This window comes from Numenius arquata, chromosome 2, assembly GCF_964106895.1.
Source record: "Numenius arquata chromosome 2, bNumArq3.hap1.1, whole genome shotgun sequence".
Classification (NCBI taxonomy): Eukaryota; Metazoa; Chordata; class Aves; order Charadriiformes; family Scolopacidae; genus Numenius; species Numenius arquata.
Window position 1 is genome coordinate 125,972,599 of NC_133577.1, and position 17,469 is coordinate 125,990,067.

General features: G+C 41.2%; 1 protein-coding gene across 1 annotated transcript in view; it reads right to left on the reverse strand.

The window, feature by feature from the left end:
• CELF2 (CUGBP Elav-like family member 2) overlaps positions 1–17,469 on the reverse strand; it is a 244,805-nt gene that overhangs the window by 62,392 nt on the left and 164,944 nt on the right. Inside the window, exons 4-5 of the mRNA XM_074144550.1 lie at positions 12,347–12,395; positions 3,665–3,799 (exon numbers count right to left, since the gene is read on the reverse strand). Of these exons, the coding sequence (XP_074000651.1) occupies positions 3,665–3,799; positions 12,347–12,395 (184 nt within the window). The remainder of the gene's footprint in view (positions 1–3,664; positions 3,800–12,346; positions 12,396–17,469) is intronic.

Genomic DNA, 17,469 nt, shown 5'->3' on the forward strand with positions numbered 1-17,469 from the left:
TCATGATAATGAAGCTTAGCACATGATATCACAATCATGAATTTTTGTAAAGCATACTTAGCTCTTCAGAAAAAGTGCTGGATTAAACAACCCTGCAGGCTGAATCCATCTCTTTGAATATTGAATTTAGTACAGGCAGTGGCAAGCTTCTTTAGATAGTCCCATGAACCCTGCTAAAGCAAAGGCCAGACTCCATGTCTGTTGAGTCCCTAGTTTCTTTATCTCTACAGCCAACAAGGTATTTTTATTTTTTAATACTTTTCACAGCTAGGAATTACTCTCTGCTGGCCAACTAATTTCACAGGGACCATCCCAGAGCCTTTGGAAGGCAATGTCTTTTGGTTGCTGCCTATTTCTTGTAGCTAGCCTGAATATAACAAGTTACAGATATAAACAACAATTATTTCTTAGATGCAGGAGTGAACAAGAGTGGGGAAAAAAGTGTTTCCAGGAAAAAAAATCTCAGTTTCTTTAAACTATACTGCTCCACTACTGGAGCTTTGTATCATCTTTGTATCATTATTTTAGTCTCATTTTACAGATGAGTTTCAAACAGCTGACAATAGGAATTTGGAGTAGAAACGCTGATGGTCCATTATCAGTAATGACAGCTATGGGTGTGACTTTATTAAAGTTCTGTCAACTCTTGGCTAGAAACTACAATAGAAAAAAAGGTTCAATCTCTCTCCCTCTCTCTCTTTATCTTAGCACTTATATCACACTCATCACAAAGTGTTACATTTTCCCTTGGTGCCACGGGACAGGATTTCTCTGTGCTGCTGGAGCCCTGTGGCACACTACAACCCTACATCCTGCCTATGGGTTGACAGCAAACCGTTACTGTACCAGTGGTAAGGTTGCTGTTGTAGTGTAGACATGGCCTAAAAGTCAACCAGAAGCTTTTTACTCTTTACTAAGAAAAAATAAGCAGCACAAACCAAAACTGTTCTACTGAGCAGTGTACCCTGGAGCTATTCCTTGCAGTTATCTGCTGGTAATAAAGATTATTTGCCTGAACTCTTTAACAAAAGCTCAAAAATTGGCATAAATACCAATGAATATACTTTTCATGTTCTTTTCTTCTGAGATACCATGATGCGCACTTGTTATGCAATTGAAAAAGATGCCAAACAGAGTTTATTGGACCATATTTCCACCTCACTGCTGTGAGCACTGTGCGTTCCTGAAGGCTCTGGCATGGTGAGGACAGTCACTGTCACTAAGACAGTGACTGTTTTTCATTCACCCGTCTGTGGCTGGGAAGGAAGCACATCCCAACGGGTGCTGGGAAAACAAATACTCTTTGTGGCAAAACTCTCCCTCTTGCTTTAGTGAAGCGGCTTTTCACCCTGGGCTTTTTCAGCCAAGCTCCCTCCACTGCAAACCTCCCTTAGCACTTTTCATTTTGACTGCAATACCAACCATTTTCCCAATACTTTGCCTTCTCTCATGGAGTGGTGGTTTTGTAAAGCTGATAAACATCTGCCTGAAAACCCGGTTGGCACAGCTGAACTCATTTTCAAGTGTGAACATGGGTGTGTAGAAAGCAATTCCAGTTTAACAAGGCATGATGCATGAGGGCATGATAGAATATCAGTCGTGATTGTGACCAAAATAAACCCAAGTGGCAGAGAGGATACAGCTCTGCTACGACTACTGGTGTGTGACCTACCTGGACTGAGATCTTCAGCCTTCAGCAGGAGAGAGCAGCACATTAACTCTACGGCTCTGCTGTCCAGCAGATGACACTGTCCTGCCTGATACATCGGTGGCATGGCTAAAAAATCTCAGCTTCTGATTATCATGAGATTGCTATTCATGGCAGAACAAAACTACCCCGCCACCCTTACTTACCCTGTTGGATTTCGTAATTTGCTTTTCTATACCCGTACTATGCCCAATGTCTCTTGAATAAAAGCAGGTACGCAGTGGGATTTCTATGGACCCCAGGAAGGATCCATTTCTTTGTTGGGTGTTGCAGAGGAGTCATTTAAATCTTTTTGGGGCTCAAAACATCTGATGCCCAGATCTTGTTATCTGGGCAGTTGCTTAGCTCTTTTCCCATTTGTGTCTTCCATCACCCCTTCCCTGTGCTACTTACAAAGTGAAATCAGTGAAAATGAGAAATATTTGGTTTGCCTCAATTTTGGGTCTAGACAGATAATGAGAGCACTCGACTCCATCAGTTTACATTCATTACTCAGCTACAGGAACCAACCTCAGACCTTTCCCCTAGTCTTCCCCAAGGCAAAAGCCATGATCCTGAGGCTCTCCTTGCCTGGAGGGACTGCTGCATCCCCATCCCAAAAGTTTTGGGATTGCAGACTAAGCATGCATAAATGTAAGCATGTAATTTTGTTGGGGCTCCCTATGCAATGTCAAAGTATCTTTTCAACAAGTCCTTATTATTCAGTAGTAGTATAGTAAGTGCTTTCAAGTAGTGCCATGAAATATAGGAATACTTCCCCTGCTGAAATTTATAGGCATTTTAAAGAAGCTGGGCTGCACACAAAACAAAAAACCCCATGCACAAATTGTTACACAAAATACTGAGGATCCCATAGCCTCCTGGAAACAAGTAGATCCAAAAATAAAAATATCTATACCTATATCTATATGCAAAATGGATACTGTTATTTTTTTCTGTGCCTTTTGAAAATGTAATAAAATGCATAAACTGTGCTTTCTATGTATTTTTTTTCTATAGAAACAGAAGTGATGTTTTCACAGCTCCACACTTAAAATTACTTTACTCCCTGTGCCATTAAATGGCCATGGTCAGTACCACAGCATCTTTCCCCTATCACTATTTTCTTTTCCACTCAGCACCATCTGACACTGACTTTTTGAGAAGGTTCATGCTCCTTCAAGTCCATATACCATGAACTTAATATGCAGCCTGGGTAATCAATATACATTTATTTTCCTTTTCAATATGTTTTCAGAGGGCCTTTCCCCAAAAGGCACTTTTGCATTCAAAAGGGATCACTGGCTATTGAAGTCCGTGCTGCTCTTCATTTCCAAAGTTCAGGTCAGCCGCCTTGACCGCTCTTGGTGGTGCTGCTTAACACCTCTGCCCTGTTTTTTGGGTTGTGATAGAGGCACAAGATTTAAAAAGCTCTTTTTACAAACTTTTGTCCAGGCAAAGCTCTCAGGTTCAAGCTAACCTCTTTGTTTTTGAGTTACAGCAGACCTATGTTTTGCATATAGTTATAGAAAACACAGGAATGGAGGAGATAGTGCTACAACCTGGGCCAGTTCCCATGACCCTGTATGCCTTCAAGCAGTCATTTACAGCCCTTTTTTTTTTTGTTTTGTTTTTGTTTTTGGCCTTATGCTACAAAGCAGAAAGGGGTCAAGGAAGGATCTTTGATTTTGTGAGAGCAGAAAACTGAGGGTGTTTTCTCAGGGTGCAAAGGAAACTTTCCAGCTGACAAACAGGGTGATAACACAAGTTAATATGTTGGCACCGAGACCTTTCTGACACTGGAAATAAAAGGTGATAATTTCAGTCACTGTGAAAAGTTCATGTGGATACCTTTATCACGTGGGACGTATTACAGCGTAACCTCTAGCTGCAGACAGCGGCTATGCCTACCCTGGCTGTGACATATAGCTCCCAATTAGCACTTAAGGAAAGAGACTTTACAGACTGCACACTCACCTCTGCTCAGCCCATCCGGTCCCCGAAGGATTCGGCATTCTTCTATCTGGCCGAACGGAGAAAACATCACCCTGATATCATTCTCATTACACTTCTTCGAAACCATTCCTATGAACAATTTTCTGTCTTCCACAGCTAGAAGATAAAAATAATGAATGAGCAAAGGCCATTTCATCTTTTTCCTGTGATCAATGCTTCATTACCACATCAAACCAAGCTCCAGTCATGTGAGTCTGGCTCTGTAACTGAAGACAAGTCCTAAGGCAAACACTTTATACTTACAACCTCCCTTCCCCCCTTCTTCTCCCACCCCAAATCTCTCATTTTTCTTTCTCTCTCTCCTTTTTCTAGTGGTGCTTGCTGTTTATATAACATATTAATTGGCTGCCTTAGTCATTCTGCATATGCCTCCCCATCACGGCTTCTAAGAGAAAAGCGTCCTCTGTTAGTCTTTTAAAGATATCTTTACATAGATTTTAATTCAGATAAATTCCCTCACCTCCCTCATGTATGAAAGAAATCATGACAGGGGTGAGGGTGAAGAAGGGATTGTGTGCGTAATGATATGAGCTAATGAAAAATATTCCCGAGAAATGTTTTGAGAGAGCGGCTCCTGTCTGAGCTTTCAATTTCAGCCAACTTAATGCATGGCACTCGAAAGGCAGATGTGTAACAACTGCTCTGGAAAAAAGAATGCATTGAATTTTCCTGGTTTTTTTTCAGACTGACACAGCCCTCTCCCCTCCAGGAGGACACAAGGCATATTCCAGGGCATCGCTTTAACAAGGGGGCTTCATAATGCTTTCCCAGAGCCAAATCCTTTGATTCATAATGATGCTGAGTTTGCAAAAAAAACCATGAAAAGGGTGGGTGCTTTACCTGAATTATTGGTAGAATATTTCCTGCCTGCATTGTCACCAAAACCAGCAAAAGCTGGACTGCTGCAGGATGCACAGTCCTGTTAATCAAACTCAAATTTACAGGACTAAAGCTGTGGATTCTTGTCAAAAATGAAATAGGTCATCAAACTTAATTCATCCTGGAAAGACTTAAAAACATTAACGCATCCTCCCATCTATATTAAACCAAAAATCTAAGTGGTTATTATACAGTATATACACCAGTGCTTTCTTCTCTTGAAATGGCATGTAAATCCAATTCACTGTTAATGAGCAGACTGTCAGAGTTTGCAGGGAAGCAAAGAGAGAAGGAAAGCTTTACTCCAGAGAGTTCTGCAGTGCACTTACTTATTTCTATTATTGTGCAAATTATTTTTGTAACGAAGTATTTTCATTTCTGGGCTTACAAAAAGAAATAATGAATCTTCCCTTGCTCCCCAACTCTCTCTCCTGTATTAGTAGGAGTTTGTCAAATGGAATAAATTGCAGCTGAGGAAGAAGAAACTGTGTCTATTTTCACAGGATGTTATTTGTGTTATACTTCAACACTTGAAGTGCATTTAATAATTTCAACAATAAAAAGAAGAGGTTCATGTTTATTGATCAACAGAGGTGTTTGAAGTATTTTTTTCCTTAGAATCACTGACTTTAAAAACTATTTGTAGCTTTTATACAAGCAAGCACCAAGATCACGCATTTTGCAGAATCCAAAAGAGAGACCAGCCCCTACAATTGCTGGTTCTCAATCTACAAGCTTGCAAGAAATTTGGCATGAATTTAGCTCCCAGAAGTTTTCCTTAGCAGAGACTCCTCAAGACTCAACATTTTCATTGCCACTTTGTATTGAGGTTCCACAGGAAGGTTAACCCTCCAGAAAGGGTTAACAAATGATGAATGCATGGGATGAGCCAGTTATGTGCAGATCAGGAGCTGAAGGTGTGGGGTTGCAATTAAGACCTGCAACTTGGGATATTTATTTATGTCTTACAGTGAAACTTGACATCTGATTCACAATGTATAATTGGCCTTGATGCTGATAATAATTATTTTAAGGATGGTGAAACTAAATTGCCTTGCTCACAGCCACAAGGATAGTCTGGGTACTCACCTTTACTGGGGAAAGGATGCCTGTAACTTGGCTGCTTAAAGTTCCTATATTGCCTTGGTTAATCTCTTTGAGGAAGGTCCCTGGCCAGCCTGTCCCTTTGACAACAGCCACACACTACAGCCTGGGTGTAGGAAAGGGTATGAGGCAAGGGACCAAGGTGAGCTGCCTGGTATGGATTTCTCCGTACCACAAAACAGAGTCAGGCTGGGGAAGTGTCAGTGCCAAGCACGGGTCCATGCATTGCCTTCTGCTATGTGTTAAAACCTCTTAACTTCATAGAATCATAGAATGGTTTGGGTTGGAAGGGACCTTAAAGATCATCTAGTTCCATCCCCCTTGCCATGGGCAGGGACACCTCCCACTAGACCAGGTTGCTCAAAGCCCCATCCAGCCTGGCCTTGGAAATTCTGTTTCAGGTAGTACCAGCCAGTTTAAATTTGGGTTGATTTTAGGCTTGAAATACAGTGCAGGTCTACCCTAAGGGTGACTAGATCCCAACCGTCTCTTAAAAATAGCTGGTGGCTGAGTTGGACAAATGCCTGTCACACCATCCAAAAGGAGGTCCCTTGGGTCCTGCTTAGGTGCAAGGACAAAGACTCAAACCAAAGACATTCACATGGAGATTCAAAAGAAATGAGACGCAAATGGGAAGGCTTTGTTTTAATTTTTCCAAGAGCAGCAGACGACAAACTCCCCACCGGCCTCCTTCAGTTTCTCTAGTAAACCTATAAATATGCCATTTAACTCACATGATTTGCAGGTTTTCAGCTTGAGGGTGATTTTATAGTAAATTAAACATCCAGCTCCCATGTACTGTACATCTTAAAAATGCAGATTTCACAAAGAATGCTCAGAGTACAGAAAACATATTGATATGATGACGTGCTCTGCATTCAGTGCTATTAGTCAGTGCTGATCTGTGTTGAAGCTTAAGAAAATTGCTATTCTTTTTTGGCTAGGGGCCCAGCATAAAAATCATTTAAAGGGACAATTGTCAGGATCAAAATGACATGTTTTCACTCCATCTGATAGAACATCTGATATTATTAGGCTGAAAGAGTTTTTAACTATATATTCTTATGCAGAGAAAGGAATGCTTTTTCACCTCCGTAAGGCTGTCTCTCTGGATTTGTTTCTGGATTTTTGGTCAGCCACTTCGCTTCTTTTTTTCTAGAATGAATACTTACCTGCCATGCAGGCATGGTTTGAGAATTAAATAGACAGCAAGAAGTATGGGTCAAACATATTTAGAGGTTAGCAAACTTCCATTTTGATAAGCCAAGCCTGCTGATTTGCCTGTGCATGTTTGGTTGCCCCCGTAGACTGTAAAATGAGGAGCCCAACATTAAACACATGCAACCCAACAAAGCGTCAAGATGGGGAAAGGCACTGCCAGCTGCTCTTTGGAGAAAGGATGGCAGTCTAAAGCCATGTCACCTAACTTTAGTCATCTACAATTTAGGTGTCCAGTCTTAGTCTCAGCTAAAATGTTATTGACTAGCTGTTGTCAATGCCAAGATATCAGCTCCTCCAAAGAGTGCACCTCTCCCAGAAAGACGGGATGGCCTTTTTTTATGTGAGTCTCTCCCCCAATTATAGACAGGTCTGTTACCTTCCAGCTAACTCCTAACACTTGGTCATCATGTAGATATCGTGAGCTCCAGCTGCAGCGATGGGAGGAATAAGTGAGCTCTGAGGGACTGGGCAAAGCTTGGGAGCTGGGAGTGCTTTGGGTAATGAGAGCAGGCAAAGAAGGTGGCTGTGGGAAGGACAACAGGGTTCACGGGTCAGCACTTGTGCACACATAACTCATAAGCAATTCAGTGATGCTTGGTAATTCGCTCTCCCACACTAGGAGTAGGTTTCAATAATTCAAAATCCAGAACATTAATGAAAATTTTTTTGGTCAGTGTTTGATAACATTACTTCTGGACTTTGCTCATAGACCTAGTTGTACTTTCTGACTGTTTTGCACCACTCTGGGGACATGAAGTAGATTCAACCATCTGTAAGTATCTAGTAGGTTGGAACGGCTGAGTACCCCTCATTGATGGAGCAGAAGCAGCCAGAAGGTCACAGTGAAAGAGGCCTGAAGCTCTAGTTACATGAAGGAAGGTGTGAAACTGCACAGCATCTTGATTAAATAATTATGGGATTCACCTCTAATCCATCCAAACACATTGCAAACACAAGTCAGCTATGTTGCCCGGGCAGTTAGTGCAACACATCCAGTGCTAAGCCTGCTGGATTTGGGGTGGGAATCTTTTGACTGAATGCAGGAACCCACTTTGTGATGGAGATATCTGTTTTAAGATAACATATGTTGTTCTCCTAACTCCATCAAGACTAGCTCTGCAAGCACTAGCATGGGTCCTTAGGTATCGTGTTTGAAGCCAGAGAGCTATGTTAGCCATCAGAAGTTAGCCGAGATGAAGTCTGCCTCTGCCAGGGGAGCTTCTTTCAAACCAGACCCTCCTGCCTTCTGACAGCCCTACATCCAACTTGCAGAATAAAGTCCTGAAGGGTCTAATTTTTTAGCTTTACTCAATTTGCTTCAGTAATGAGCATTTCTTGCAGGCTGTATTAGATTGCTTGTGCTAACCCAGGAGAATAAAGGAGTAGAGATTATTTTCTGTCTGCTATAAAAGAATTAAACCTTGTAATAATCATGGGAAATCTCCCTGAAGATTCAACAAATTTTCCTCTTCTCTATTCTAAACCCCCAAAATTCTGTCCTAAAAAATCAGTTACATCCCTTTATTATATGTTTTTGAGGAGTCCACTCAGTTAAAGAGTACACTTTCCATCCAGAAGTTGCCTTCTCTTTTGAGCAAATCAAGAAATAGTTAATTATGTATAAATGTTTTTATTGTTTTTTTTTCTCTCATCCAGAAGGGAAGGGGGGAAAACAGACTTTTTATCCCTATTTGTAAGCCTGTGAAAAACCCTTGCACATAATCTGTTAAAATCACACCTGGATCCAGAGCTGCCTGCATTAATTATCAACTTTTCTATGTGTTAGTGCTAACATATGGCATTTAATTACTCCCTCCAAATCAGCAAAGTTGTGCCAGTTAGAATTTCAAAATTATTTCTTCAAGTTTTCACTAATAAAATAAATAAAAATAAATCATAAGATCACTCAGCTACACCCCCTACCTCCCACCCTTTTTGGTTTAATAGAGAATTTTGTAATTTTCCCTGATGCTTTGATCCATTTGTGAGCATACTGTTCTCAGGATATGGGCCTGACAGTATTGGTTGTATTCAAATCCTGATCCAAGAAACTTTTAAGCATTTGCTAAATTGTAGCATGTGAGTGGCCACAGACAACTTAAGAGTCAAGCATGTGTTTATGTGCGTTTTGGCATTAGAGTGCAGGAACCACCTTTGTTTGAAAAAGGGAAAACATCCTTAAACGGACAAATACTGCGAGTGATTAAGTTGAGATGAATCTAGCAATGGTGGAGCCATCAAAGTCTTGAAACCATGCTTTTCTGGCAGGTAATCCTTAACCAAAACTTTGCTAAAATTAGGTCAAAATAACCACCTAGCAATATAAAGGGGGTCAAGACTGGACCTAATGGGTGATCAGAACAGGGCACACTACAAAATTCATCATCTGAAAATCTTTCAGGGATGTTACATTTCTCAACAATAAAAGCCTTTTCAGAATCCTCTTGGGTAGACAAATTAGTTAGATCTAAAGGCAAGTCTTTCCCCATCAACTCCAGCTGCTAAAAGTTTTGGGGAAGAAATTAAGCTTTGCTTCATCTGCACAAGAAGAGAGATGACTCAGACATGTGAGCTATTGTATGCGGGGAAGGGATGGATATGATTGCATAGACCTATTGGACACCCAGTTTCTACCCAGAAGAAAAGAGATCTTCAGGTTGCTAATGAAGCCCTCATCCCGCAAAAGTGCCCAGGCATTTAGTCAAATGTGTGCAGGAGGTACCTCTTCCATACCCATCTCCCAGTTTAGTTTCCAGGAGGTGAGCTTGGCTTTTTGTGCTAAGGGACAGGTTTCCAAAGTGATGTTACCTCTAAAGACAGGAACAGGGACGGAGAAGGAGGAGAATTTCATCCTGGTACTCCTGGGCTTAGATGCTCATTCAGACCTTTTTGCAAAGGACTCAAAATGGGGAGGGGACATCTTATCCCATAGCAAATACTGTTCATTAAAAACCTATGTAAGACGAATGAGGGGACCTCTCCTTCCTCCCTGTGGAACTTGAACAGGTCTCTCAAGCCTTCACAAACACGTGCAAGCTCAGAAAAATTGCAATGAGTGTTCAACCTCTCCTACGTATCTTTCCACAAGCTATCTGGAAATTTTGACCAAGAGAATTTCTTTAACCTCTTTAACATTTTAAAACTTGAGAAACACCACTTTCCTTATAAAATGTAGTGGGATCCACCCGCTACTCAGAAATCAAAGGGTTGCAAGCATTCCTAATAAGCTCAAACACCACAGATCATGAAAACCAAGATGCCTTGGCATGCCTGCTTTCTTTTCCCCTTTGAACTTACCAATCTGGTTGAAGAGGCAGTTTACAATTTGCTGTTGGCACAGATAATATACCTCCTCAGATGGATAGCCTGAAGCATATGGGAAACACGTGCCAAACAGGCCTCCGCATCCCCCATGCCGCTGTTTTGGCTCTCCAAGCTGCTTGCAAACTTTCACCTCCTCTATGGATCTCACGCCTACACCTTGTCTTTCTGAGGAGTTGTACCATTGTTGCAATCATCACGGTATTAGTTTGCCTTCTGTTCCCCAGTCATTAAAAAAGAAGAGTTCACCACCCCCAGAACATGCCTACCAGAAGTACTCTTCTAAATTTTAAAAAGTATTTAATTTGACAATTGCAACCTCTGATCTGTCAATGTGTTTTGCCCAAAATATAAAGAAAGGCAAGAAAAAAACAAAAGGCAAAAAAAGCCAGTCTCTCATGATTTTCATGGTAGGGATAGGTGCAATAAGAGAGTATTCCCACAGTGCGGACTGGAGTATCATGCAGATAACTGCAGTCTAACAGCAGCAGCAAGGAGCCAACCTACCCTGCTTTCCAAGCAGGTGCTATTTGCAGAGCAAGAGAGAATTTGCACAATTCCCCATAGCACTTTGCCAATATGTTCAATCTCCTTTAGGAAGAAAAACTTCAGGCAATGTACAACGAACTCATTGGGGGTCTATTTTGGACCATTGCCTCTTATTTTTCTAATTTACCAAGGAACTCGAGATGAAATTTATCTTTGAAAGAAGAAACTACAGAGGATATACTTAGTTCAGAGGGTCCAGGTTACAGTGTTCCTGTAAGGGAAAATTTTTCCCGCTGCAAGCACAATAAATACTAAGGAGCGGAGTCTGGATTACAACAGCGAAGTTCTCCTTGATTACAGTGGCGCTTGAAAAGTTTGGTCCTTCTGCCCATGCAGGCGAGTTGGCCCCTCTTCTGAGCATTCACAGACAGCAACAAATCACTGCTAGAACTCAACCCCAGAGAGAGAACACCACTCCCTTACAAATGGGTGAAGGCTCAAATTTCCTGTGCTTGTGGCCAGTTTTGTTTTGAAAGCTGTCATAATAGGAAACCCAGCATAATGCAAAGTTTTAATTTCCTTCCAAACTTTATAATCCTTGGAGAAGCCAGAAAATGGGATGCACTACAATTAGCAAAAAAGAAGCCTTAAAAAAGCCTTGCGGAGAGATTTAGAGCCCAATCATAATTTACATTTGCAGGTATGTAGATCTCTAAGTGCACGGCTTCTGCCCTGATTACTAATTAATGAGGTGCAAAGATGCCTGTTGGAGGAACCAGCTCTGATTATGTGGGCCTTGTGGGAAAATGAAGCTCTTGCAATCTAAGAAGGCAGATGATATCTTTAACATATATTTTAGAAAATTACAGGAACAAATCAAGGGGCAAAATATACACATGTATATATTTTTAAAGAATCACACACAGCCAGGTTGTGTTACCATCCGATTATCTTATTTCCTTGAATATACAAACCTGGCATGTTTAATAGATTTAGCACGCTGTCTATTTTGCATGTCATATACATCCACTTAGGCAGTACCCTAGTATTCTGAATGGATATTACTGTCATTATAGCATTCACTTTACAATCATTGAGAGGAATAAGTATACAGCGAGCTGTAAGGTGGGTTTCCCAGTTCAGAACCAAGCGCATGATTAAAAGCTAAATTTGGCTGAGAGTCAGAACAGCATCATTCTATAAAAAGGAAGTTTAGGCACATGTTTAAGGCCCATCTGCTGCTTACGCGGTTTGTTAACATGGGAGTGTTTTTTTGTTGCTTTTCTTTTTTTCTTTTCTCCATTAAATTTTCATCTCCATCTTATCAATATCAGGTGCTCCTGCATCACCTCGCTGCCAGGAGGATGCATGGGAAAGACGTATGTAGCGAGGCAGGCCATGACATACAGCAGGAACAAGGAAGACCGTTTTTCAGAACATGTCCTTCCTTCTTTAAAGCTGAGGATAAATGGGAGTTCAAAGCAGGTCAACATCTTCCCCCACAGGTCAGGTGTTGGGAGACTGCCTCATATCATTTTCACCACACAAGGAGTATAGCAAAAACTCTCACAGTGTTGTGTTTACCTTAATTTAGAGTCACAGTTAAGTAAAAATAGATTAAACACATACCATTTGACTTTTCACTATCTGCGGGTTTCATCTGAATAGGATGATGCATCTAAAAACAAAAATGAAAAAGAGTAAGGCAGGTTGGATAGTCATAAATAATCAAGAGTCATGTTTTTAATGAAGGGCTAAAAAGATACATGATTAATATGAAACATGTTGAAATGATATAAATTCAAAATAACACTATATTATAGGCTTTTAAGAAAAAATAAAATGGTAAAGGAGCATTTTATAACCAGGAAGATTAAAAAAAATAGATCATTGGGCCCACAGGACTCATATAAAACTTTAATTTGCTGTATCTAGTTTCTGAAGACCTCTAAAGTTACAGCCCTCATTAGTTTATGGCATGCTTGGTTTCTGTTTTACCAACTTTTTTTCCTTGAGCACAACCACTGCCAAAACCGAGATGGAATTTTCAAGTAATTTAAGAGCTAGCAAGCATTTCAAACATACTCAGAGGATTTGAGTTTGACAAATGAACTTTGCTTGTAATTAAAAAAACATGTGCTGATTCTTTCAGGACTGAAGAGGAAGAGACTCGTGCTTCCTATAACTGTTTAGTATCTCATCTTTTTTTTTTTTTTTTTTTTTTTTTTTTTTTTTAGAATATATTATGCATTCATTCATAAAGCTTTCATCGCAACATGGCACAATTCGGGCTTCCATAAAACCTTTTTCCTTTTCAACCTCTTTCTCCGTTCATCTCTCCCTTATTGCAAACAAGCCCAGCGCCTGTGAGCAGCACGCTACGCCCTACGCCACACGGCATCCCACCTTGGCATGCTTGGTATGGTGTGTCCTCAGCTTTCATTATGAAATGCTGCTCTCCCCACACTGAATTCTTGATAACTCCAACAATTATTTTTTTTTATGAATTTCACTGAATTTCAGTGAATTTTTAGAGTTGGAAGGGACCACAGAGATCATCTAGTCCAACTCCCCTGCCGAAGCAGGATTGCCCAGAGCATGTCAGAGCATGTTACTCAGGACTGCATCCAGGTGGGTCTTGAAAATCTCCAAAGAAGGGGACTCCACAACCTCCCTGGGCAGCCTGTTCCAGGGCTCTGTCACCCTCACCGGAAAGAAGTTTTTTCTCATTTTGAGTGGAACCTCCTATGTTCCAACTTGTGCCCGTTGCCCCTCGTCCTCTCACTGGCAACCACTGAAAAGAGTCTGGCTCCCTCCTCCTTCAACCCACCCTTCAGATACTTATAAGCATTGATAAGGTCTCCCCTCAGCCTTCTCTTCTCCAGGCTAAAGAGTCCCAGCTCTCTCAGCCTTTCTTCATAAGGGAGATGCTCCAATCCTTGAATCGTCCTCGTTGCCCTTCGCTGGACTCTTTCCAGTAGTTCCCTATCCCTCTTGAATTGGGGAGCCCAGAACTGGATGCAGTATTCAACGGTGTTTTGAATGGTGTTTTCTGTTGTTTCTCCACAACAGTTCCCTCTGATCAGAGTGTGAGGTGTTTCCACTGGACATTGGTTACAGCCAGCCCTGTGTCCACTGTGATGGATTCAGGTAAATTTTGTTGCAGCTTCTCAGAAGCCTTCAGAACTGACCTTACATTGAGTTTCAGTGTGGGAGATGTTTAAGCTTGCAAAAAAACCCACTTGTATTTTTTTTTTTTTTCCATAGGGCACCGCAGAATTGCTGGGATTTGACTGCACAAACCTCCCAACAGCAGCAGGGCCACTGCCTTTTCTCTCCTCAGCAACTCCTCAGCATTTCACGTGAGCATGTAAAAAAATCTATGGTCTTTTCGCTTTTGTATCATTTTTCAGTGCAGCAGAGCCAAGTATTGCCTGAAAATGTCAGAGGCAATTCTGTTTTTTTTTAATAAAAGACTATTATGGCAAACTTTGGGAAACAAAAACAGCTGAGCAGGAGAGAACATCCATGCACTCACATCAAGTGTGCTTTCAAAGCAGCACAGAAAACCAAATCTACATTGCTTTTTGGTGGAGTCATTTAACCTCCAGGGACACAGTTGCTAGATTCTTTAGAAAATATAAAATATTGCTGTGAATGTTTCTGTAAGATTTACTCAAAGTCCAGAACGCTCCCTGCCCCTGCAAATCAATGCGTTCCTTGTACTGCTTGCAAAGCTCCCCACTGTGCCCCAAGGAAAAGGCAAAGCCACAAGGTAGATGTAGTCACCAGGATGCATAAATTGGCTTCAATTTTAACAATTCTGTTCTCTTTGAATCATTTGTTTCCCAAATGGACTTTAATAGCCCAGCACTTGTCTGCTACCACTCTCATTCGATCTAATTTATAGGAAAAAGGGAACTTCTACTGTACTCCATCTTCTTTAACTACTGCTTAACATTTATCCTGGCATCAACAATACATTGGGCGCTGCAGGAGACTTTAAATTCATGGGAATGTGATGCAGCATGTCCACTCAGCAAGCAAAAAGTGAAAGAAGAAAAAAGGTGGAACTGGCTCCATGGGCCCGTTGCAGGTATTGACGTCTCTGCGGAGCAACGGAGTGATGAGAAAATAGAGGAAAGAAAATTGAATATTGTAAATCTGGGAATATAGAAGAAAAACCCAATGCAAATCCAGACCTTACGTGGACAGAGAATCATAGAATATCTCAAGTTGGAAGGGACCCATCTCTCCCTGTATCTACCTGCATTTGTTTCTCCCTAAGTGGAGATATTTTGAAGGAAGGCAATTCTAACAATGTTAAAACCCTTTCACTTTTCAAATTGCCTGAACCAGAGAAGCCAACTTTAAACCAAATTCATGTGAAGAAGTTATTTTTGCAACCCCATAGTCACAATATAAAGATCAGTGTTACCTGACAGTTACCACATCAGAAATCATCCTCTTCTGTTATGCATAATTACCCCAAGTTCATTAAGTCAGTAATCTGTTATGTTGGCAAAGCAAGAGGCAAGATTTAACAAGATGCTTCAACTGGGTTTTGACTTGATTTCAAAGGTTCCTGCTAAAAAATCCATGGTCTAAATTCTCTTCACAGCAGCAAGCCAAGTCAGGAGTGATGCCGTTAACGCTTAACAAAATTATATCGGTGCAAAAGTAATAAAAGATTCAGATCAGGCTTGGAGGGTTTAAAGCACAGAACACCCATGATAAAATGGATGCGATACACAAACATGGCTCCGGCAAAGGGGAAGGTGGAAAAATACGTTACTGACAGTTTTCTAACATGAGAGGGCTCGTGTTGAAGCTTGTTTAACCCTGACCATCACCAATTGATACGTTAACAACCTTTAACACTAGATTCAATAAAACATGCCATCTATAACCTGAAATGGGTTTTACAGAGTCACTGGTTCGCATCTCATTATTAAACTCATTGCTGACCTCTAGAGACAACTGCCGTGACAATACATATTATAAGCTCTCTACCCATAAAATATTTAAAAGTAAGTGTAAAAAAGAAAAGAGAAGAATGAATCTCAAAGAAGTGTGCAGTGAATAAGAAAATTAAAGGGGCAGAGACAAAGGCTAAATAGGTACTATCCTTTCACTCTACAACAAGCAAAAGAGAAAATAATCTGCGCGGTTTATATCTTGCTTGTATAACTGCAGGCTATAAAATAATAAAATAGCTGTGCTTTCCGAGGCCCTCCAAAAGATTATAGATGATATAAACCTGTTTCAAATTAGATGCCACCCACTAGAATCATGTCATCTGCTGAAATGAAGGATTTCATGTCTTATCAGAAAGCTGTTATTGTAGCTATACATCACAAAGCCATACACTTATGGATCTCAAGGTAAGTGATTTCTCAGTGTGTCATGTTGTCACACAGAAAAACAGGAAGCATTTCTTCTGTGCTTGGAGAAACCTTTGCTTATAAAAATGCAGTATTTATGAATGCACAGTTGCAATTAATAAATAGGCAAGAGTGAGAAAAGGAACTGCAGTAAATAATTTACAGACATTAACATCATCCTGTGCTCAGACCCTAGAGCAGCAGAGAACAAGGCAGCTCTCAGGCAAGTTCTTTCTGAGTGTGGGCAGCTTCCCCTGGCGAGCACCATGCATGGGGATATCTAACCCAGACTGGAGAACAGGCTGTAAGGAATAACCTCTCCTTGGCAATATTTTAGAGCGCTCTACGGGATGTAGTTGTGCAGCCAGTCATGGCACACGCTCTCTAGCCATAGGTCTCAGAACACAGCATTGCCACTGTTTTAGGGCTGAGAGCAGGGGAATGGCTGTTGCCCAAGGCGGCGCGGTGCCTTGGGGCAGTGCTGGCAGCAAAGTGGGGTCTCTGTCCCCTGCCTGCGCTGTCATGGAGGCCACGCAAAGCCCGAGGCCAAGCACATCACCGCTTCTCCTTGGGCGCACCCCCAGCAGGGATGCTGATGTGGTCCGCAGGAATCAAAAAGGAAAAGAAAGAGTTGTCAAACACACAATCCTGAAAATCCCCCTGAAATCAATGGGAATCTGTCCACTGGTTATGTCAAGGGCAGCAGCAGGACCAAGTCATGGCCTAGAATTACAATGGACTAGTTACATCTTTTTTTTTTCCCCTCTTTTTCCTGAGTACATCCCACTGTATGTAAATATAACTTCATTAGAGAAAAAAATACAGTCAAGAAACCCAAACACCTCTCACAGGCATGCATCCTCTCCAGTTTTAGAGCCCCAAAGTCATCTTTTTGACAATAATAATGCTACCTATTTACATTCTTGTCAAAGCCATGTGACATCTGCATGGGAGAAAACAAGCCGGCTAAGAGTCTATTTCTGGCAAAAATATTGCAAGGAAATTAGATTAACCTGGGTGGAATTCTATCTGGGAATTTGGAGTCTGTCGTGGTGATTAAGTCATCATTTCTGTCAGATTACTCTAATCGGCTGTCAAATACGATTCCACAACCCCATCTGTAACTTGGCATCCTCGTTATTCAGTCGATGTTACCTTCTGTATACAAAACAAACACCAAACAAGGAGGTGTGTGCAGCCTAGCATTTAGCAAAGTCATTAGCTGTGATTACTATTGTGTGCTTGCACATTGCATCACTCCATCAGCTTACTTTTTTTTTTTTTATTTAAGTCAGGGGATGCTTTAAATCAGGTGTAATCTTAAGCCTGGAGCACTCAGGTTGAATGGGGAAGAACTGTCTCCAGGCA